Below are 23,551 nucleotides of genomic sequence, written 5' to 3'. Positions count from 1 at the left end.
TACTGGATTATCTAAAAGCTCTTCAACCTTCTCACTTTCAACAAAATCCTGGCTTGATAAAATTACATTTAGGACAGTGTTATCTTAGATTTAATTTCATGTAGCCTTGAGGGAGTCTGGAACCAACTCCCCAGTAATGTTGTTGAAGCTGACACGTCTGTAAACTTTCTTATGTTGAGGTAGCTATCGGCTACTATATGAAACTCAATAAAACTGCTTTATTCTGTGCCTAATTGTCTGGCATTTAGTTGAAGTTCCTAAATTTAACGTGACAAGGGTATTTTTATGGAGTTATCGACTTTTGTTTGATTAAACTTGTGCCAACTTGGACCAAACTAGTGTACATTTAATTTAATAGGAATCAATATTGCACAACCTCGATTTCAAGTAAACATGCTGAAAATCAATACAGAGCCTTCCTATAGAGACTCAAGCAAGAACACAGGTCAGAGGGTTTTTTTGTTGTTGTCTGAAGGTTTTGTACAACACAAGGGCTTGCTGTGAATGTGTGATCTCCTTCATTTGGCTGCATCACCAGCTCATCTGGCTTGGCTAGAAAACACTTACTATATGCTGCCTTGAATTTAAATATAAATACCCTAAATTATTTTAATTAAAAAGGTGATGGATGGCAGTATTTTTCATTAGAGCGTGCATTGATTCCTTTTGATTCTGTAATATTTGGATGTTGTTCACGCTAGTTACGGAAAACCATTCAGAAGCATACAAATTGATACATGAATACAAGATCATGGAAGATCAGAGCAAAACTTACACAGCCATTTTGCTGAAGGACAAGCAAGGAGCAAATTAGCATAAATATATTTAGTAGAGCAAAACCTTGTGTTTACGGTTTGTTTGTATAAAATGAAAATGAAACATTGTTGCATTCCTGCAGTTGCAATTCCTCTGGACTTTCTGTAGATAACAAATAGATTTCCAAGACAGGTCCCTCGAGTAAAAAAATTAAAAAAATAAATAAATTACTTCCATTATGAAATTACTTTAAAGAAATATCAGTGAAGTTCCAAGAGTATGTATGTGTAGCTGATTGACATTAAGTAAACACTATGTTTTAGGCTTCTCAAAGTAAATTATTATTATTATTATTATTTAATTGCTGTTCAAGTTTTCCATACAATGAATCTCTTTAAATTTGGCTTCTGCTTGACAGTCATTATAAAACAGATAACTTATATGTGCCCTTACTTATTTTATTAATTCACGGCAGTGTGCATATATAACAATACAAATAACAAAATATTGCATTCTGTCATGCCGTCAGTGTAAGCATTTCTAAACACATAAAATCCTTTCCAAATTGTTCCTTTTTTGCAGTGATGTATTGCAAACAGTCTTATGTAATTTACTTCAGCTTCGCTCCAGTTTGGAGTTTTAATATTAATTGACCTGCTTAGACGCTTGCGTAAACAAGTGGACTGTATGCCATTAGACAATGTGCCAGTATGGCGTGTTTCAAGCCCCAAAGACATAATAATGCAGACAGCTGCGCAGTGTTTGCTCCAGGACTTGCAGGCTGAGGGTCAGTGTGGCCCCATCTCAATTTTTGGGGGACATTTTCTTCAGTGAGTTGATTAAGAAACAACCACTGTTTCTTATTTTTGTTTCTCTTAAATATGCCTACAGAGTTTACTGACCTTTTGTTTCTGAAGAACAAAAATTAAAACTGTAAAGCTTTAGGTACAACCAAGGTGTCTCTAGAGTAATAATATTGGGAAATGTGTCACAGTGATGCTGGTTTATCACTGAGTAAAGGATATTTATTGTACAAAGTCACTTTAGAACAGGGGTTTTCATTCTTTTTAAGTTGCATACCCCTTTCCAAAAAATGTAGTCCACTGCGTATCCCCCATCTGCGGTAAAATTAAAACAGAAAAAAGGTCTGTATAATAACATGGTACAACAACACACAAGCCTTGGAGTGTGTGATGGATACAATTATAAAAGTTACTGTATTGTAACAGAAAAAAATATATTTACTTTGGATAAAAATAGTCCCTCAAACAAGTTTCTAGTTGTTGGAAACATCAACATCATTTTATTGTAATTACTAATTAATTGAAATCAACAAAGCCGCCATGCTAGCCTCAGTCACTCATGAACACTTCCTTTAATAAATGTTTCTTATATATATATATATATATATATATATATATATATATATATATATATATATATATATATATATATTAACCTTCTGATTGCTCCCTTGTTAAGCATTGTGCGCAGAAGGATCGCGTAGTGTCCGGGGTACTGTCACAATGATCGATTTCAAATATAAATGAGCACCTTTCTTTTTTTTTTTTAGAATACCAGAGCGCTAAAATACATCCAAACTGAACAGCATAGTCTTGGTTTGATTTTCAATTGTAGGATTTTAACACTTTTGTTTTTATTACATTTTTACTAGGTTTGAAATAAACCAGTGTATCAGTTTTCTTTTTTTTTGTTTGTTTGTTTATAATACAAGTACTATGCAAAATGTAAGCTTTTTAATTTATTTAATTTATTATTGTGTGCTACCAATTGTGTAATTTATTTAACTAAACATTGGGGATAGTGTGAACATCCCGTGTTTTTTTTTTTTTTTTTTTTTTTTTTTATATTTTTTTTTTTAGAACTAACATGACAAGCTTGGTGTTAGTATCAATGAATAGATGAATACAAGGGTCTGATTTATGAAAATCTTTGCGACGCAGACATAAGTGTCTGTAAAATCGTGTCTAAAGTTAGGGGTCCTGGACTCCATGGTGACAGGGGAGGGATGGAAAGCATGCTAATGGGACAGTTAAAATGTTGTGCAGCATGCTGCTATGCAAATTCTGTTTCCAGTGGTGCAGACTTCTGTTGCTGCTTCCTCTGCATCTTCTCTGGACAGAATCAGTGCCTCTGCTGTCTACCAGTATAGTATCGTATAGTATAAAAGATTGGAGCCGACCAATGCAATTTTACATGGCTTCTATCAACTTCTTCAAGTGCTTAATAATATGAATTTGCCATATTTTTGCTAATGAATGCAGATATTTGCAAAACGAATATCTTGTAGCAACTTAATAACAAAAAAACCTTACTGTTACTGAGCATACATTCGTAGGTATTCTGTCTTCCATGTGATGAAAACGTGATTTTATAATTAACCACTGCAGCTGCTAAATGTAAATATTTTAGAAGCATTCAAAACAGCTCATTTGTCTTAAGGTGTGTTAAGCTGCATGACTAAAGGATGTGAAATACCCAGGTTGCCTAATCCTGCTGAATATGTGAATTATAACATGAATTATGTTAACCTTATTTGGAAGTTAAAGTAGTACTTTTTTTTTTTTTTGAAAAAGTGGTTGAGGAAACTTCTTGAGTATCTCTTCTATTTCATGAAGAAAGTCCCATGGCTACTTATTTAATTCTGGTAAGTCGTGTCTGCAATTCAAAGGGCTATGAAAAGATAGACACCTGAGCTGAGCACAGTACAATTTACAAACAAAACGCCTGTTGAGACCTCGTAGTATAATAAACAGCATGGACTAAGAAAGCCTTTGTCAGTAAGACAAATAATGACACTTGTTAAACAGAAAGAGAAGCTATAAAGTTAAATGTAATATTTTAAATGTACTTTTCTTAAGTATTCAACTTTCTTTATGATTCCTTTTGGCAAGTTCCTTTTGGCCCAAGAATTTCAACAAGTTTGGGCAGTCTGAAATGTGGACAGAATTAAACTCTTATGTTGTACTGCAGCATGATAACTTGTTTTTGTCTGTGTTGATTACATTTTATTCTGGCATATCCAGTAAAACAAATGACTCCTAAGAAAAATGGTTTTACATTTGTCAAATTAAGCCTGATAAATCTGAGGTCTCCTCCCTCCCGAGAGCCATTCGTACTGCTGGAGTTTTGCATGATATTGCGTTATTGACTGCTTACTGGGTTGATAAATGGGTTTTATAAAAACTTTTGCAATGTAACCTTTGAGGTGTTGCAGTTCTATTGTAGAATTTTACTGGATCAAACAAAACAAAACAAAAATTCTAATGGCACATGAAACTGGCACATGAAATACAGGCACTATGCTATAGTGGAAATTAATTTGTTATTGTACTGGAATGAGCAGTTAAAATAGGAGCAAACATGAATGTTAATTATCAGCCTGCTTTTATTTTAGTTCTTTTTAAACATTTTCCTGACATAACTGTCAATCCGACCTTTCTCCACTTCAATAATTGGATTTTAAAAATAGTTGAAGGCCACTGTACCCCCACCGTGGCTAAACGGTTACCAGTGTGCAGGTGCAGGTAAGCAATAAACAGACAATTATAATCGAGGTGCAATGTTGTCTAATGTAATTCCAGTGCCTGATGGCAAAACAAATAGTAAACAATAAATGCTAATTAGTACTCTGTTCCCTTTACACAGTGCCCTCGCAGGTCGGGAGGGAGATCTAACACCAAGAATCATGTGATCTCCGTCACACCCACACATTAGGATAAACTTCACAGCTTGAGTTTTTATGGAAAGTGTGTGTGTATATATATATGTGTATATGTTCATATTAAAAAAAAAACTGTTGATAGGTAGTTTGAACGGGTTACTTAAAATAGTTTTTCATATTTCAAGATGACTAATATTTATGAAAATAACAAGTGTCAAGTATAAATGGTCATTGACAAATAATTTTGTTTTTCTTTTTACAGGTGTCATGCTAGTGAAAGTACAGTAATCATAATAACCTGTATGAAAATTATTGGTATTAACATTTTAGATGTTGGCGACAACAATATGGCTACTGATATTGTTTTGGTTCTTTAGTCTTGGGTGAGGAAAGGAGGAAGAGGAGGAGAGAAGGAGGAACTGATAAATAGTAAAGGTGAACATGTGCTAATGAGCAACTGATTTTACCCCCATCACCTTTTTCAATGGAGAAATGCTTCTCTTGTACAGGCACACATCTATTCTCTGGGTTCAACCTTAACAGCAGCTATTGAATATATCATAGAGCCTGAACTGGAGCCTGAGCTTAGTCAAGAGCTGAAGGTGATTTTGGAACAGATGCAGCTAGAGAAACCTGAAGATAGACCAGATATTGAGGTAAGAACATCCCTTGACAGAAGTAATAATCAGATATGTTTGCCATGCCTCGATATTGTTACGCATAAGAACTTTGTTATATCTTAACTTCTGTGAAATTCAGGGGGCATGAACCAGGACTTCCCTATTTCCTAATTTCACCTGTCTATTATTGACTCCCTGTTTAAACTCAGTCACAGCTCAGCTCTTTCTCTTGCGTTAGCTGTTTTCCTCCTCCTCACTTTTCTCATATGCTGCATGCCTCTGTGTCGTTCCCCTCTGGGGGGGGTATAGTGATTCTCATTTCTTTGACCTAGAGTTCCCATAACTCCACAGGTTCTTCGTGCAGTCAAAAGGGACTACCGGTCACACTATTCTTTCGCAGTGCATGTGCTATATCTTGCCTCAAGAAAGAAGGCTCTGTCTTACTTCCTCTTTTATCCTCCTTGGACATGGCCATCATACTCTTAGTGCCGGAGTCCCATAACTAACAAATATTTGTGTTTTTTCAGATTCTCTTTTCTTCCTAATGTCAAGGCTTCCTATGAGCCGTTCAGTCCTCTGAGGGTCGAACCTGGTCGCTAACTGGGACCCAGTTGTGAGGCATCACCTATGACGACTCTCCGAGAAGTCATAGGACTCTGTTTTCAGAGGCCCGGAGACCAATAGGGCCAGGCTCAACTCCATAGGGAAGGCTCTCTTGATAGGAGTCCGACCCGTCCTTTTCTTTCTCTGTCTCTCTCTCTCTCTCTCTCTCTCCTCTGTTCTAGAGGTCGAGCCTTGAATCCTAAGTTGCAAAACACTCCCTTCCTCTCACAGCTCTGATTTCTGCCCCGCGAGTTTAATTTGTCTAATAGTTTTGGACTTTTTTCTTTCCATTTATCTTTTCAGATTTATTTTTAAACTTCATTGCATTACTTGTATTATATATGCCATATTTGTTCTAAACTGAAGTTGAAATATTTTTATGTTTTGCTGCAGACTGTTATTAGGCTTGGTGAAGGAAATACGAAGGGTGCCTCAGCAGATATTTGTCGTAAACTCTCTGCCATAGGACGAAGAGTGTTATCAATTGAATCAGTTTCTGCTTTTCAAGGTAAGGTACATTAAAAAAAAAACAACAACAACAAACAAACTTGTGCAACTGTTTCATTTGATTTAGCAGTGTATTTCAACACCCATGCAGGTTAAGGCAACCACAAACCAGAGGACTAATTAAATCTAAATTCTGTGCACCGTTGTAGCTATGATTGGATAAATGTGGACATGAAAATAAAAACTCACAATGCTGCCCAAATACTTGGTATTAAAACAAAGATTCTAACTGTATGCACTGTAATAGTGTAGAGGTTTTTCAGAGCGTTTTAGGTAGGCCAAGTGTTAGCTCATACTGTAACTACCTCGAGTAGCCAGCATGCTTTTCTGGTCCCATGCGACAGATTTTACTACACACTATTGGATGCTACATATTCTTTAATGTTTTACACATTGGATGTTTTGTATGAAAAATAGAATAGAAGTAGAATTCAAGTTTACAATATTATGATGCAGAGAACCTAAGTGTATAACGCGTTTTGAACATCAGTGTAAATCAAAAGCATATTTGCTGGATTATTAACTGCAAGAGTGTTTTAGTGAAATTGAAGTCTAATTAATATATTTTACTTTCTGTTTAACAGATGGTTGTGAAAGTCCATGGAAGGGAAGAGAGCGGCAGGCAGGTGTTGGACGTGAGCTGCAAGATTATGAACGTAATCCAGCAGATGGATCTTCCAGCACTGAGGATCTGGTATTTGATCCTAATTTATTGAAGAATCAGATTGCAAATGTGGCTGAAAGAGAGGGAAAATGTGTGCAAGATTTAGTGGTGTCTGTGAAAAAAAACTCTGCAGTGCAGAACTCAGTTGAAGAGAGAAGAGAAAATGAGAATCAGTCTCTATCTAATGATCGAGATACTAATCTTCAATCAGAGCTTGATACCACATCCATAGAGCCAAAGAAAATGTCTCCAGTGATGAACCTAAAATTAGCAAAACTATCAAAGAAAAAAGACTGTCCTCAAGTTGAATCAAGTACACCTACAGAACAGACTGCTTCATCACTTTCAGACTTTAACAAAGGTGTAATCTCTTTGCAAGATACCAGTAGTTTAAGTCCTATCAAACAGACAGAATCTGGGAGGATAGCGCCCATACTGAATCATTCTAATTCCTATCAGAGTACTCTTCATTTTCTTCCATTTAAAGCCAGCAGAACTGTGTCTGTAACAGACCTTTCTGAAATATTGCCGGAAGCAAAAATTGTTCCCAGTCTTGAAATATTAACAGATGACAGCAGCAGAAGTTATACAAAGCCTTTACTTCCCCAAGAAGAGATGTACTTTGAAACAAATGAATCCTCAGCATATTTGCCAATGCATAGCAAAACCAGCTCTTCCCCTGTTGAGGTGGAAAACTTTACATCACCTGTTCACTGCGTCCAAAGCCCTACTGAACCAAACAAAAATGCTGTATCTAGCCCAGACACCAAACCTGTAGTTGGAAACAGTAAGTTGAATCATAAACAAACCCAAATGAAGTCTTCCCCTATAAATGAAAGTTGGTTAAATAACAACATATACCAAACTGAAGACAACCACATGAAGAAAAGTATGCTGTGTCTTAATGAAGAAACCCAGGATGAAGTAAGTTAATTTGCAGACCATGATACTTTGTTTTGTTTTGTTTTGTTTTTTTTTAACATTATTTCTGTGAATAGTGTGTCATAAAAGAGCTGTGCAGTTGTGCATGCCTCATCATATAAAGTTAGGCACAATTAACATAACTAATTATTATTGATAAGTTTGAAAGATGCAATCCTGAAATCCCCAGAACCACTCCATGCATTGCTGTAAAGTAGTGGTGCTTTGTTTGCCAAACAGCTGTCCTGCTAATAATATTCAGTTGACTTGCACTACTATTGAAATGTTGTGCAAAATTGTAAACTTTAACTATACAGTGAACAGTAAAATTATCTAGTTACCAAAGATCCTTTATTTCATTTCTGCAGACCATGTGCTGTACCTATAGACCTGCAGTAAAGATGATGGTATGCATGATGGTAGCATAACCCTTTCAAGATTTTGTGCTGCAGAAATACTATGGAAAAGTCAGGATAACTGCATAATAGATTTACCCTCCCCTTCATTCCATTTTTAAATATCATGAAATCCTAATAATAGTGTGAGATAGTTTTGGGATGTGGTGTAAGTTTTTTGTTGCATATTTGGCCATTTGAGAACCATCTATGCACATCACTCAGTTTAAAGGCGTTTCTATTAATTCAGTACTGTGCATTGTTGCCACCTGCTGGAAATGTAATGTATTACAGCTAAACTCTTGTTACAAACCCACAACAATGAGGCTTTACAAAAGTAACTTGTCATTGACATATTAGTGTGATAAACTGGTGTATTATGATGAATCCTTAAACTAACATGTGACCTAATTGGCTATGGTACTGTTTTAGAACTATAAGTAATATCTGAAAGATACAATTATATCTGTTTTGCTTTCAGTGGATATCGCTAAAGGACCTTCTCTCTCGTTGTGGTAGACCATTGTCAGTTAATGAACTGTGGGCTCTGTGTCACATATGCCTTTATACTCTCCAGACCTACATAGATTTTCCAGGTACAGTGTATCTTTGTCATAGATTACTCAAATTCATTTCTGCTAAAAATGTAAACGAATGTATCATGAAAAAAATATAATAATAATAATATTATTAATAATAATAATAAATTTATAATTTGACACATTTCATAGAAGGTTCTCGTATAACACTGAATGATAAAATCAAGAATCCATGAGATGTGTAAGAAATATAATACAACTTGTGTGTATTTATAATTTAGTGTTCTCTTATATTTAAACAGCCTATTTATGCCTGGACTCAGTTTATGTTGGTTGTGATGGCGAACTCCTGTTTTTAACTCCAAAAAACACAGGTATAGTGAGAACTTGAAGGTATTTGGTCAACTTTGTTTCCTCTTCAGAAGATAAGTACTTCAACTTCTTAGATTTCACTTTCTTTATGGCTTGTGTTTTTTTTTTTTCTTCTTGTGTTCTTTGCTTCAGAAACACTAGTAATAAAACTGTGCATAACAGGGAGGCTGCAATATGAAGCATATCAAACAATAAGTAACAGTAAAGTCACATTCATATGTTGATTGGTATTGTCTAAAAAAAAAAATATATAATATATATATATATATATGCTCAAATATAAGTGATAAGTTTTCTTTTCTGTTTCTATTTCATTATTTCTTTAATAAAAACAGGTCATGAGGTAAAACTGCACAGGTTAAGTGACCCTTTTCAACTGATAGAGCCTGATTCATTCTGATTTATAACTTTTTTTATCATTATTTCGTCATCTGCATCTATTCTTAGGTACCTGTGATTCATTTTACTGGGCACCAGAATTTCAAGAACATGGTATCGTTACTGAAAAGGTTTGTTGTTGTTTTTTTGTTTTTTTTCATAAAATAATTCTGTCAGTTTTGTTAACGCTAAAAAATTACTTTCCTAAAGCTAAAAGATGACTGTCTTTTTCCAGGTTTGTGTCTATGGTGTGGCAGCTATTCTCTGGGCTGCAGCAAAGTTTAACTATTCACCAAATCAAAAGTTAGCATTGCCAAGAAAGTTAAAGAGGCTGCTGCTTGAGATGGCAAAAAGAACTCCCATTGAGAGGCCATCTATTGCTGTGGCACAGAAGGTAGTTATTATCACTTCTTAGTTCATTCTTGTTAGGCTACAGTACTGATATTTACAGAACGCTCTGTTAAAACCATGTGTGTGCATGTCTCTGCATAACATTCTACAAAGTAGCTGACTATTCTGTACATAATAAAAGGTTCTTCAAGATTCCACATTTGACTTTTCAGCACTCAAACCTAAGATATAAGATGCAAAGAAAATGTAAAAAATAAAATGCTGTGATATTAAAATTCTCATGTCAGATTGCAATTTATTTCATCCAAAATCTACAATCTCAGTATCTAAGCAAAGTATTAGATTGATTTTGACATGTCCTGCTCCGTATGTTATATTCTGTTTTTATATATATATATATATATATATATATATATATATATATATATATATATATATATATATATATATCTGCGCCATATTTAGACAACCGAATGTAAAAATAAAGTGAACGGTTAAAATGTCTGGACGTCGCTATAGACAAAAAATGTTAGTTCCCTGGTTAACGCTTTTTCCAAACCCGCAGCGACTAATCTGTCGTCATCAAGTGGATCAAATACATAAAAAATTGTTATTAGGGCGTTTTTCGTTTCGATCAGCATATATACAGTGGGTTGGGTATTTTGAAAAAAAAGAAGCGTGGCTTAGACGACTATGACACAACCCAGTCTGCTTTTTTTCTTTTTACTGGCTGCTGAGTCAACGTCCCAGTTTGAACAATGCCCCCCCCCCCCCAACTTTCAGCTAAAAGTAAAATTTTCACCATTAATTTCTGGTTTTTAATAACCATGCGAAAATAATATAGTCTGAGTGTAAATATCGCGTCTCACGTGAATCTCTTGAATATAAAAAACTGCCTAGAAGTAGTTGCTGTTAGCATTAATGATTCAGACAAGGGTGCAGGTTCAGATGACAAAGACGTGGAGTTCAGTGGTTTAAGATCAGATGATACAGATTCTCAAGTCTGATTTGATTACTGTTTCCTCTTGTTACACTACAATCCATATTTTGGATTTTTTTATTTTTATTTATTTATTTATTTATTTATTTTTTAGACAATGCAAGAGCTTGTAACTCAGCCATTTTTTTGTATTGAACATTTTAATGCTAAGCTACTTTGGATTCTACATTAATTTATTATGTTGTGTTGCGTTTTCACACTGGATACTCCAGTTTCTTATAGAGATTATGTAAAGCCATTTATTTTAGTGGACCGAAGATTTCATGGGTTTATATATATATAAACTGGTATATATAGATATATATATATATATATATATATAAACTGGTTTATATATATATATATAAAATGGTCTGCTTTTGCACTGCACACTGTAGCTTTAAAGTTTAATGTTTGTTTTGTGAAAACATTTGAAATGACAAAACAGTGGACATACTGCAGTAACCTTGAATTGTATTTCACCAGTCAATAAAGATGTTGAATGCACTTGATTCTTTAGCTGTGTGCCGTGCTCTACCTTAGAATTTTAAGCGTGCCTAATTGTAAATGTACTCTACCTACCTAATGTTAATAAATCCTGCAATGTATTTTCTTAGACATTCAAAGGGGACAATGTAGTAAAACCTGAAGAAGCTGCTGATATTAGGCATAGTCCAAGTCCACATGAATCTTCATGTTTCAAGACAGGTAATATTATGGTCATTATATTGTGATGGGCCAACTATATCCAGTTTGTTATTGTAGTATTTTAGTGCTGAAATGCGACTGCCATTTGAATATTATTATTATTATTATTATTATTATTATTATTATTATTATTATTATTATTAGTGTAAATATTTAACTGTTTTACTTACGCCTTTGCCTTTTACTTGATAGGATTTGTGCCGATCGCTGGTGAGAACAAGCTGACTGCTATAAAGGGTCCAGTTCCTTGTCTGTATTCTGTAAACAGCTCTTCCAATCTGCCTGATGCCTTCTTGTCTTCAGCAACCCACTTCAGACCTATAATCCTCACACAGAATACAGAGACAGCAGGGTAATGCTGCTTTTTTGTTAAGTGGCAGAAACATACAATGTATCATGAGTATAAGCCCATTCTATTTACAAAAACATGAAAGTATTAACTATATAGGGTTTCCAGATATACTGTATTATCTCAGATGCCTCCTTACAATCAAGAATCTGGCATTTTGACAGCTGGAGCTCTGCCATGTCACTAGATACCAGCGGGACACCAAGTTCTGTTAGTGATGTTTATGTTGAAAAGTGTAATCCACAGTTACAAATATAGTAAGTCGCTCAAATGCAAAAAATAATAACTCCTTATTTTCCAGGACTCCAAACCCCCGCTGCTCATGTTAACTATAATAATGAAATATTATGCATTACCTTTTATAAGGTTTACTTTTAAGGTGCATTCTCTGCAATTCTATGCTGCTAACCTTTCTGAAGGCATTGAATAAAATAATAACATTGTTATATTTATTTTCTTCTTCTTCATTTTAGTACCAAAAATGAATATAAAAGTTCTAGTGCCAAACAACAAGTGAAAGCCATCAAAAAAGAAATCCTGGAAAAGAAGGGACTGGTACTTGTGAGTGACATTGAAAATGATGTTAATGAGAACGTGATCAATGAAAGGCAGAAGATCTCCCAAAACAGCACTTTAAAGCAAAACACTTCTGAATCTTTTCCAGTTCTCCTAAACTCTGCTGGATGCACAGATGCTGAAAAAAAGAGTGTTCCGACTAGTAGTTCAAGCTCTTCATCTGCTTCAGTATTACCTGGTAGCCCCATTGTTAATAATTTTTTCCTTAGACAGGATCGAAAAACTGGACTAATAACTTTATTACCTGTCCAAGTAGCCATACCAGAGCAGCTCCCAGGCTTGGAGTTTAGCATAGAACCTGGGTCAAGCTCACACCAAAAGCTGTCTTCCCTCCTCGGAGAAAGTAAGAAAATAGAGAGGGTCATGATGTCTGCCAACCCAAAGAGCAATCTTTGTGAGCCTGCTGACGGTAGTGGTGATTTAATTACCCCAGTGAATCACTACCATGCTCTCAAAGACAACGCAGCTGCTGTTGAAAGGTCTACGACTTCCTCACCCATCTCTTCTGTAACTCAGGACATTCCAAGAATACTCTTAAAAGGTCACACTGCCAAAAATGAAGCTAGACCAGTAGAAGTTGTGGATTCTTTTGTAGATTCTTGTGGAGATCTAACAATGACACATCCATTTGGTTCAAGTTTATCTTTAGACCAAAGGAGCTCATCCCTGCAAAATGTTATATGTCTTATTAAAGAGGAATTTGCATTTGATGGCTACCTGGAAAATGGAGTTGAAGATCTTGCAATGGGTAATGCTTTATGTTTATTCAGATATATGTATTAAGCATTTTTATGCCTTGCACATGGGGAAAGTGATTTATCCATTTTTAATTAAAGGATTTTTGTTATTTAATAATTTAACATAAAATGTTTATTGTGTATGCCATCATTTTAGATGTGTGAAATGTTAAGTAGCTTTGTTTTCCCTTTCAAAAGGAGAGTACATCCTCTCTCTAAAGGAACTTCAGTTCAGCACATTTTGCAATGCAGTATCTGAGAAATTCTGTGACCTGTACTGGGATGAAAGATTACTAGAGACACTGTACAAAGTTGTCAATGGAAAGCATCCCCAAACTTCTCGGTAAGTGTCAGTCGTCTTTTTAAATTTTTACTCTGCAGTGGGAATCATTGCTTGTGCTTAAAGGCATGGGTTCCTTATTTCACAATTTTAAATGTTTGTTTTTTTTTTTTATTTTTTTTTATTCAATAATAATAATAATAATAATAATAATAAACACATTATAAGTGTCATTATTATGAAATGATCATTGGTGTCTCCAGTCGATCAACTAGTAAAAGCACTGCTGCTTGAGCTACAGAGTGAGCCATGAGATTGAGTCTGCTTGTTTGAATCTTGAGCTGCATTATGAGCCATGAGATTGAGAGTGCTTGTTTGAATCTTGAGCTGCATTATGAGCCATGAGATTGAGAGTCTGCTGAGTTGCCGATCTTGGCTGGTGGCACGCAGGGTGGTCAGTATTGGGGTTACGGAGTTAACCATCTGGGTGCGCTTGGTTGATCCTTACTGGTTAGGTGCCCGACATGTCCAGAGGGAGACTTGGGCATTTTACAGTGGGTTAAAAAACAAGGGTGAAAAAGATAGATAGATTGATAAAATACTTTATTCCTTTGAATTTAAGACGCACTTTTTAAACCAATTTGTTTTTTTGTTTTTTTTCAAAAATAGCCTGCATCTTAAATTCGAGTATACTGATGTGTGTATTAAAATTGCCAACAGAAGACATGACTGCTTGAGTACACAAACAGGAATGTGAGAGAAAATGCCAGAGAAAAGACAAACAAAAACCTTTACTGTCTGGGCTAGAATATTTCATGATATACAGGTAGCCATTATAAAAGAAGCATCATGAGCTTGAGAAGGAATTCGAAGGGAAGCTTTTAGAATTTCAGCGTTTCGTTAGCAGGCTCAGTTCTAACAAACAGTACCACCGTGGACAGATCGGAAATGTTGATCATATTTTTCAACATGCAAAGCACTACCACAATTCACAAAAAAGGGAGAAAAACAGGTGCAAGTAATCAAGACTGGAAATGAGAAGCAGCGCATAACTATAATGCTCTGTGTGTCAGCAGCCGTCTGCAAACTGCCCCTTTACGTAATTTTCTTATATGCATAATTGAGATTGTATCTTTGTAAATGCATCTTTGTGATGTTTTCCTCAAATTGAGGGTGGAAAATTTGGGCTGCGTCTTAAATTCGAAGGAATACGGTAGTCCTTTTGAATTTTAAAATATTTACTCATTTAAGCGCTTTGTCTGTGTCTGTTAAAAGGGAATCTGGAATGGGTAATACATGCTATTAGCATTTTAATTTATTTTCATGCAGGTCTTTAACAATATCTTCTTAATGTGAGGGGCTTATGATCAACATGCATAGAAGCATAACATTTAAAACCCAGTAGCATTTGCTTCAGTACATCATTATACTGTACATTATGTCCCTATGGTAACAGCGACTCGTGTACGACTAGCTTGTTAATATATTTTGATTACAGATGTAATACCAGCTCTACCAACGTGTGTAACCTTTCGTAAAGAAGTGCTTTATTTTAGAGAAAATAATTTAGGCAATGATAAATTGTTGCAAGCTGTTTCACACCTTTTTACATATGGGAACAAAAGTTTTTTTTTTTTTTTTTTTAAGCAGTTCTGGTGCTTCATTGTACTAAATTGTGACTTCTGATAAATTTTTTGTTTTTTTTCTATTCAGGGTCTATTCCAAATCTGTTTTAAACTTTGACAGTTCTGCCTCTGTGAGCAGAAAACAAAGAAAGTCTCAAGATATTTGCGAGAAGAGTCCCATTGATCTGCAGAGAAATGCATCTCTGAACCAGCAACTGGAATCAGCAACTGGAACCTTATATTTACCAGGTGAAAGGTGCACTGAGAAAGGAACAGAGACCTCTAACAGTGCCAATCTAGGTATTCAGCTCTTTAAACTGCATTGCTTCATTCAATAACAACAACACTCACCTTGAGTGTTCTGTTTTCTTCCTATTTTCTTTTCTTCAAGACACATTTATTAACTTATAAGGTCTATAAATACATCACTAACTATACATTCAGGCAAGCAACAGCATGTCATATTATAATATTGCATACTGGTTGCTTATTTATTGTAATTAAATTGACAGATATTTATATATATATATATATATATATATATATATATATATATATATATATATATATATATATATATATATATATATATATATTCATATTAAAAGCGTTACCGTCATAAACCTAGGCGGAGACAAAATCTAGTTAACTTTTTTAGATGACAGACAAAGAGTAAAACAATGTAATGTCTGTTTCTCATATTTTACATTAGGTGTAATTAAAATATAATAACTATACGAATAAACTGACAAAAAAACACACTGTTATTATATAATAATGTTATTATTATTATTATTATTGATAATGCTTGTAATAGCCTACCCAGACTTGAGCTGAAAAACAAGATAGGAAACCAAGTCAGCCCACTTGTTACCAGGCAGTCTGAAAGTATGGGTATGATTTATTACCAGTTATGATTGAGACATGTTTTTCTTTCCTGACAAAAAATTCAAATATTTTTCTTCAAATATTTGTTTTTCATCTTAATTAATATAGTTAATTTCCATACAAAGGTGAGTAGTACCTTTTGCAAAAGATCTGGACAAATCGGCAATGCCAGTATAAAATTAAGGAAGGAAACAAAAATAATATATAAATGAAAGTAAATAAGTTTAATAGAAACATGTAGTGTGGGAAAATATGAAAAACGTTTTAAGTTGTGACGTCCATCTCTGTAGGTGTTGGTTGTCTAGGTAACTGACATTTGAAGCAGCGCAAAGAAACTACCTCTTTTCTGAGCAAAGGTGGACAGTTGAATGTCACATTGTAAAGTTAAAAGTTGAGGTTATGGGATGCACTTGTTACATGTTTTCTATTTTGCTATTTTCTATTTTGCTAGCAGAGCCAGACAAGGAATCCCTCCCTGACACAGAGGTAGAACTACCCTGGAAAGATACATTTGATGAAATGGACTTGAAAAATCTTCATCCAGACAGCCATGATGGAAACCCTAGAAATCCTGAGTCACCTCTGTCTGGAAAAGAGGAATATGTTTCTAGCAGGGCTTGTACTTCAGGGGAAAAGGATGAACTCAGTCTAGGTTATACAGAGGAGATTGAAGATACCGATTCTGTGAGTTCAGAAAGAATGCCTGAAAATAGCCGTTCTTCATCTCCCTTTCAAACAAATGTTCGAAAGTGCAATCCAGGCTGGACTAGTGTGTTTTACGGGGCTGATTGCTTTGGGGAAGAGGTTCTGAATTACGTGAAGAAGCTTGGCAGGAGAAATGAGGCACCGTGCGTGGATGTTAAAATGTTGGTAAGTAAAGTGTTTTGTTAGTGAGACAGACAAGCAAGAATATTAAATGATCTGTGTCTGAGAAGAGATGAAAGTGTATGCTAAATATCAAGAGGTCATAGTTTTATCTGTGGAGTTTGTCATAGGTTTTACTTTTTACTCATTCTGCCTTTAAACTTTCATAGATTATTGAATATATTTTCCTGTTAGTGCACCATGCAATTTCTTGGTTGTCAGCTTTCAAAAAAAAAAAAAAAAAAAAAAAATATATATATATATATATATAAATAAAATTACACACACACACACACACACACACATACACACACAGTGCTATCCTGTTATAACACAAGCTGTTATAGTGCAGAATCAGTTATAACATGGTAAGGTTGTGGCTCCTATTTTCCCATAATGCAATTTGACTCGTGAACGTTAAACATATACAGTACGAAGCATATCAGACAGCAAAAAAATAAAATCATTCTCTGTTAAAATGAAACTTGATGCGGTGGACAGTAAGAAAAGGTGAAACTCAAGCAGCAGTTTCAAGATATAAATGTTGCAGAATCTACATTGCGTGGATGGCTAAAAGACGAAGAAAAACAAAGAGATTTTCTTGGTAAGACTGACTCCAAAGAGGGCTGCTCTAGGAAAACAAATACTGCGTCAAAGAGTGAGAGTGCAGCTGTGTGAGACTGCAGCTGTGTGAATGTGCTTCTGGGAGAGTGCTGCTGTGTGAATGTGCTGCTGAGAGAGTGCAGCTGTGTGAATGCAGCTGTGTGAATGCAGCTGTGTGAATGTACTGTGTGAGAGTGCAGCTGTGTGAGAGTGCAGCTGTGTGAATGCAGCTGTGTGAATGCAGCTGTGTGAATGCAGCTGCTGTGAGCTGTGTGAGCTGCTGTGAGAGTGCAGCTGTGTGAATGTGCTGCTGGGAGAGTGCAGCTGTGTGAGAGTGCAGCTGTGTGTGTGCTGCTGGGAGAGTGCAGCTGTGTGAATGTGCTGCTGGGAGAGTGCAGCTGTGTGAGAGTGCAGCTGTGTGAATGTGCTGCTGGGAGACTGCAGCTGTGTGAGAGTGCAGCTGTGTGAATGTGCTGCTGGGAGACTGCAGCTGTGTGAATGCAGCTGTGTGAATGTACTGCTGGGAGAGTGCAGCTGTGAGAGTGCAGCTGTGTGAATGTGCTGCTGGGAGACTGCAGCTGTGTGAATGCAGCTGTGTGAATGTACTGCTGGGAGTGCAGCTGTGTGAGAGTGCAGCTGTGTGTGTGCTGCTGGGAGAGTGCTGCTGAGAGAGTGCAGCTGTGTGAATGCAGCTGTGTGAATGTACTGCTGGGAGAGTGCAGCTGTGTGAGAGTGCTGCTGTGTGAGTGTGCTGCTGTGAGAGTGCAGCTGTGTGAATGTGCTGCTGGGAGAGTGCAGCTGTGTGAGAGTGCAGCTGTGTGAATGTGCTGCTGGGAGAGTGCAGCTGTGTGAGTGCAGCTGTGTGAATGTGCTGCTGGGAGAGTGCAGCTGTGTGAGAGTGCAGCTGTGTGAATGTGCTGCTGGGAGAGTGCAGCTGTGTGAATGTGCTGCTGTGTGAGAGTGCAAGACTGTTTGTTGTTTTTGGTGTGGCCCAGGCTAACGTGCCGAGAATAATCGTCCCAGTTAAACCATGGATTTGAATACCTACAAATTGTGTGTGTCTTCTTCCTTCGTTTTCCAGGATTACAATAATAATTTGGCTTGTGGGTTATTCTAAATCATTTCGGAAACAAAAATGCCAATATTCGTTATAAGGTGAAACATAAATAACGTGGTCTCCTAACCGCGTTATAACAAGGTAGCACTGTGTGTGTGTGTGTGTGTGTATGTGCGCGCGCATACATATATATATATATATATATATATATATATATATATATATATATATATATATATATATATATATATATATATATATAAACAGGTAATACAACTGCATTATAAAGTTAAGGTATTTAAAAGGTTTCACTTTCCTAAATCTGTCTAATTTTCAATATTCATTTTTCTGCAAACTATATTAAATGGAGAAGTCTGTCATAGAACAAGACCTTAACCAGGTATGTTGTTCAAAGAGTCATTATTCACAGTTGAGAAGCTTATCACATTGTGCGCATTTGTACATTGCAACATTATAAATGCAGATTATTGCAATTGAAAACAGGCTTATCTGAATAAAATGTATTAATATATCCATTCATGATCCAAGTGTTTGCAGTGCATTGTCTGAAAGGATTATACAAAGCCTATTTAAAAACCTAACTTAGATAAGGTTATCACTACGTACTGTTATTTTCCCTTGTGTACCACTTGTTTTGCATTTAAAGGGTTTGAAATAATGATGTTGAAATAATTATATAAATCATGCCTGTCATGCACTTTCATTTCTTTACCCAGAAACCCAGTGAACTTTAAAGTTGACACATTGCTGTAAAGTAAAATGCAGTAAATAGTGAAAGTGGTAAGAATTGAGTAGTTCTGTAAAGCTGAAAATCCAGAGACAGGGTAAAGTTCGCTGTTTCAGTAGGGCCTGCTTATTGTATATAGATGGGTGTAATGTATCGGACAGCGACGAAGCAGACTTTGTACATTGACAGAACATTCAAAAGGGGGTGTACAAGAATGGAGATTTTATTTCGTCAAGCAGAACAAAATACACGAATACTGTATTTACGTATTTTCCAGCAGATTTAAATGTAGTTTGAAAACTAACATTCAAAATCCTTTACCAAAGATGAAGGCACTCGTATTAACCAATCAGGTAAAAGGAAATCTCTGATCCATTTTCTTATACCTAATAGATATAGGCATGTCATTTTTGTTTACTCTTGAAACACGTGTTTACTAGAAACACAGTAAAATTACTTTTTCAGAGGACAAAACTGTCCACAATGTTTGGAAAATGTATTAAATTCTGATTATTTGGAATAATCTCACTGTATCATTTCATTAAAAAGTATGTTCGTGTCTTATAAGGTGACAGCTGCCTCGTTGTGAAACACTTGAACACTGTTGTCTAGGCACACAGCTCTCAGTGATGTGTCTTTGAAATCAAGGAGATGGAAGGGTAATTAGATACATGGCTGCTGGTTTATCAGATTATAAATTTGTTTGTGCAAGCATTAATATATAATTAAATAAAAATGAAACAACTCACCATATGGTTTGTGCATCGCCATGCTTTGTTCACTGGCATTTTCATTATTGTTACTGTATATGTAATATAGTTCTATAATAAAGCAGGGGTCCTTTTACATTGTTTCACGCTGTGTCAAGATGTGCATTTCATAAAAGACGAAGGCATGAGCTGAAATTTTAGTCTACTGTACTTCATCTTGGTTCTTAGTGTTATAGCAAAAGAAACTGATTGCCTGTCATATGCTCATTCTTGTGCATTATTGCACTCTAATTGTTTTAAAAAGAAAACTTTATGGAACAGACGTTGTCAATTGTAAAACAAAAATGGTCATTTTATTTAAACAAACTGAGGACATGATTAGTATGCGTTAACAGAGATATGACCAAGATGAATGCCACATCTTTTAGATGTAAACCCAGCTTCAAAAGATATTGATTTCTGCAGCGATTTAGAAAGATGAAATGATCCAAATGGCAAACTGTAGGTTGAGTTTAGATCATATACATTTTAGTTGCCAATTTGTAGCAAGAAACATATGCCGTCTTATAATTGCTTTAGGGTTGTTCTAATCTACATAGTGATTTCAAAATAATATAATCCAGTCACTTTCTCCAGGAGCTTCAGCAGCAGCTGATGATAGAGACAAAGAATCTGAAAAAGACCAGAACATTCTACCAGAAACTCTTGCACCAAGACAGACGAAACAAAGGTAAAACAAATCATATTTTGGTTTACATGAATAACAAACTAACTTGATTCTAAACAATTCCATTACAGTCTTTTGTAGTTTATAATACATTGGTTTACAGGTTCAACTAAAATATTTTCTTCATAGCATTTCAGTTTGTATAGCCTACTACTGACAAAGCCATTGCTGACTGCATTTACTGTGTAGACATGAATTCCCCTTTTTGCTTTCATAAAGGTTCTGAAGCCAAAATCATGTTACCTAAACTGAAAGGCCAATTGGAAGAAATGAGATCCAAAGTAGAATTTCTGGAATTAATTAAAAAATACTTGGAGGTAAGAAAAGCAAAATATGAAACAGACCTCAGTCTGATCTTTCATAAGTTGATGTCCATTATTTTATTTCAATGGTTTTCCTATACATTATATTTTGCACGGTGTGTTTTATCTCTACACCTAGATTTTGTGTATGGAGCAATGGGGTCTGGATACCTCCCTCCTCCCTACCCTGGCAAACTCTGGATCAGGGGCTGCAACTCTAAATCCTTCTGAAGACAACTTACTGCTAACTTTCCAATCTGTGAAAGTAAGCGGGAAAATCAGCCAAAACAAAACAAGAATGCTACAAGCGGGAACACCACTTGGACTTATGTGCTACCTTTATGCTAGGTAAACAGCATGCCATGTGCTTAAACTAGTTGCACTAAATTATGCCTAGATCAGTATGTACAGTAAGTAGAAACACACTGCACGAGAGTGTGGCCATTTTTTTCAATTTAAGTTTCACTTCACTGAAGCTAGTCAATATATGTAATATTATTATGTATGTAGACTTGGTATGAATATTTATGGGTGCAATTCTGCAGTTTTAATGAGCTGCACAGAAGATCCTTTCGTGCTTCTTCTGCCTCTTCTGTTCCTATGCTTGCAGCAGCATATACCAAATCTAAACTCCCCAACATAAATGCTATAAATCTGCAATTCTTAATCGCTGTAAATGAAGGCATAATGGTTGAATAGTAAAACCATTCAGTGCATGCTGCAAATCCTGTGAATCTCAACAAATGTGCATTCTGAAATATTTCTGTTTGAACATCTTAACTCTGAGCATCCGGTCATATAATGCCATTTTATCACACTTAAACCTTGCTTTAACATTTTTAACCGTGTTTCAAATAATTTTCATTATACTTTTGCTGCACATTACTTTCCATTTTACCATGCACTGTGTAATTCACCCAAGTTTCATTCTGTCAGCATTGCTATTTGGCATTGTTTTAACACAAGGTTATTAACATGTTAATGTCTGTCCACAGGTATGCAGTTCTGGATGGTTACATGCAACAGTTCCTTTACACGTTTCGTTATTTCTGTACACCAAAGGAATTTCTTCAGTTTTTGATTGATACATTGAACAGTGCAGTCAGGTATGTTGCTGGTACTATAATAGACCAGGAATGGGCAACTCTGACCCTTCCAGAACAGGTTCTAATGGTTCTAACCATGTTTAATGTAACCATTAAACTTCCATGACTGCTGAAAATACAGGTTTCTTTCAAAACTACACATTTGAGATCTACAGTATGTAGTGTAATTATTTGCATGATGTGGACAATGTATGTAATTATTTTGTTAGCTACAATCACTTTAAAGGATCTAAATTGCAATGGCAAGTACTCCTGAACTTGTTATTTTAAATCTGCAGTTCAAATCAAGGGTACTTATCTGATTGCGCAAAGGTATACAACCGCACATTAGATCTACTGCAAGCATGGGTTGAAGACTGCTACCAAGTGGACTTTGTGCCTGATTCCAATCTCTTAAACATGCTGGAAGATTTCATTTCAGCCAAGGTACGCATTGTAAAAGATTAAAAAAATACTCTGTTTTAACATTTATTGAGTAACCTTGCAGTGCCCAAATCCTACTGTATGAACACTGAAACTGACATCTATATTTGCCAATAACATTTGACCATGGTCGAATAATATGCATGAGAACACTTCTAAGCATTTAACTATTGGGGAAACTTTTTTTTTTTTTTTTTTTTTTAATTAATAAGTACACTTGTGATTTTTAGGTCCTTCCATTGGACAATCGAGGGGAGCAATTACTAGCATTGCTACACAGTGTCCCTAAGAAAAAGAGGTCCCACAGCGAACCAAGTGAAGATGACACAAAGTCAGTTCATTCCTTGTGCAGAAAAATATCAGCTGAGGAGACTTCTAGAAAGGTCTGTAGTATTGAAAAAACGTCATTAAAACTATGAATACATAAACCAGCTGTTTGATGAAAGAATCTTCCTAAAATGGACAATGCTTAATAATGATAAGTAAACATGCTTATATTATTAGAACTGAGTGTGTACTTGTACTGATAATCTTGTTTTGTTAGTGAAACAGTTTGACTACTTATAAGACCATGTCAAGTTATAAAAATGAAAGTGTTTTATTGTGTTTCAGAGTTTTCACTTGAGAATGTCTAAAGGTGGAGAAGCAATTAGTCCAGTGCAAAAAGAACAGTATTCTATTGCAGCAGCCTTGCCCAGACCCTGTTACTCTTCTCTCATTGACGAGCTCTCAAGTTCATGTGTGAGAACAGAAGAAAACTATCCATTATTTCAAAGTGAATATAACACTCAACAAATTGTGCACCAGCTTACTTTACTTCAGCAGGTGCGTATCTGTGTTACAGAAAAAATACACTTTTTTGATATTATTTATTAATTATTATTTCTATTCTTATAGTGGAGATGACAAATAGCAGCATGCTTACATAACTAATATATATATATATATATATATAGTACCAGTCAGAAGTTTGAGTACACCTGCTTGAAACCAGGTTTTTCATGACTATGTATGTTTTTACCTGTATAAATTTGTCTATAAACACTTAATATTTCATTATTTTATACGTGTACTTATG

The 23,551-nt window shown here is 35.4% G+C and overlaps 1 protein-coding gene across 1 annotated transcript in view; it reads left to right on the top strand.

Moving 5' to 3' along the window:
• Positions 1-23,551, top strand: part of LOC121321632 (kinase non-catalytic C-lobe domain-containing protein 1-like) — a 41,041-nt gene that overhangs the window by 10,978 nt on the left and 6,512 nt on the right. Inside the window, exons 4-24 of the mRNA XM_041260633.1 lie at positions 4,951-5,097; positions 6,058-6,172; positions 6,756-7,759; positions 8,633-8,747; positions 8,993-9,064; positions 9,510-9,571; positions 9,676-9,834; positions 11,388-11,478; positions 11,671-11,830; positions 12,301-13,151; positions 13,339-13,483; positions 15,134-15,345; positions 16,385-16,803; positions 18,828-18,857; positions 20,552-20,645; positions 20,862-20,959; positions 21,084-21,292; positions 21,940-22,050; positions 22,329-22,476; positions 22,704-22,856; positions 23,086-23,298. Of these exons, the coding sequence (XP_041116567.1) occupies positions 4,951-5,097; positions 6,058-6,172; positions 6,756-7,759; positions 8,633-8,747; positions 8,993-9,064; positions 9,510-9,571; positions 9,676-9,834; positions 11,388-11,478; positions 11,671-11,830; positions 12,301-13,151; positions 13,339-13,483; positions 15,134-15,345; positions 16,385-16,803; positions 18,828-18,857; positions 20,552-20,645; positions 20,862-20,959; positions 21,084-21,292; positions 21,940-22,050; positions 22,329-22,476; positions 22,704-22,856; positions 23,086-23,298 (4,608 nt within the window). The remainder of the gene's footprint in view (positions 1-4,950; positions 5,098-6,057; positions 6,173-6,755; positions 7,760-8,632; positions 8,748-8,992; positions 9,065-9,509; positions 9,572-9,675; positions 9,835-11,387; positions 11,479-11,670; positions 11,831-12,300; positions 13,152-13,338; positions 13,484-15,133; positions 15,346-16,384; positions 16,804-18,827; positions 18,858-20,551; positions 20,646-20,861; positions 20,960-21,083; positions 21,293-21,939; positions 22,051-22,328; positions 22,477-22,703; positions 22,857-23,085; positions 23,299-23,551) is intronic.

Source organism: Polyodon spathula, chromosome 10, assembly GCF_017654505.1.
Source record: "Polyodon spathula isolate WHYD16114869_AA chromosome 10, ASM1765450v1, whole genome shotgun sequence".
Taxonomy (NCBI): Eukaryota; Metazoa; Chordata; class Actinopteri; order Acipenseriformes; family Polyodontidae; genus Polyodon; species Polyodon spathula.
This window is presented reverse-complemented; position numbering and strand designations above follow the sequence as displayed.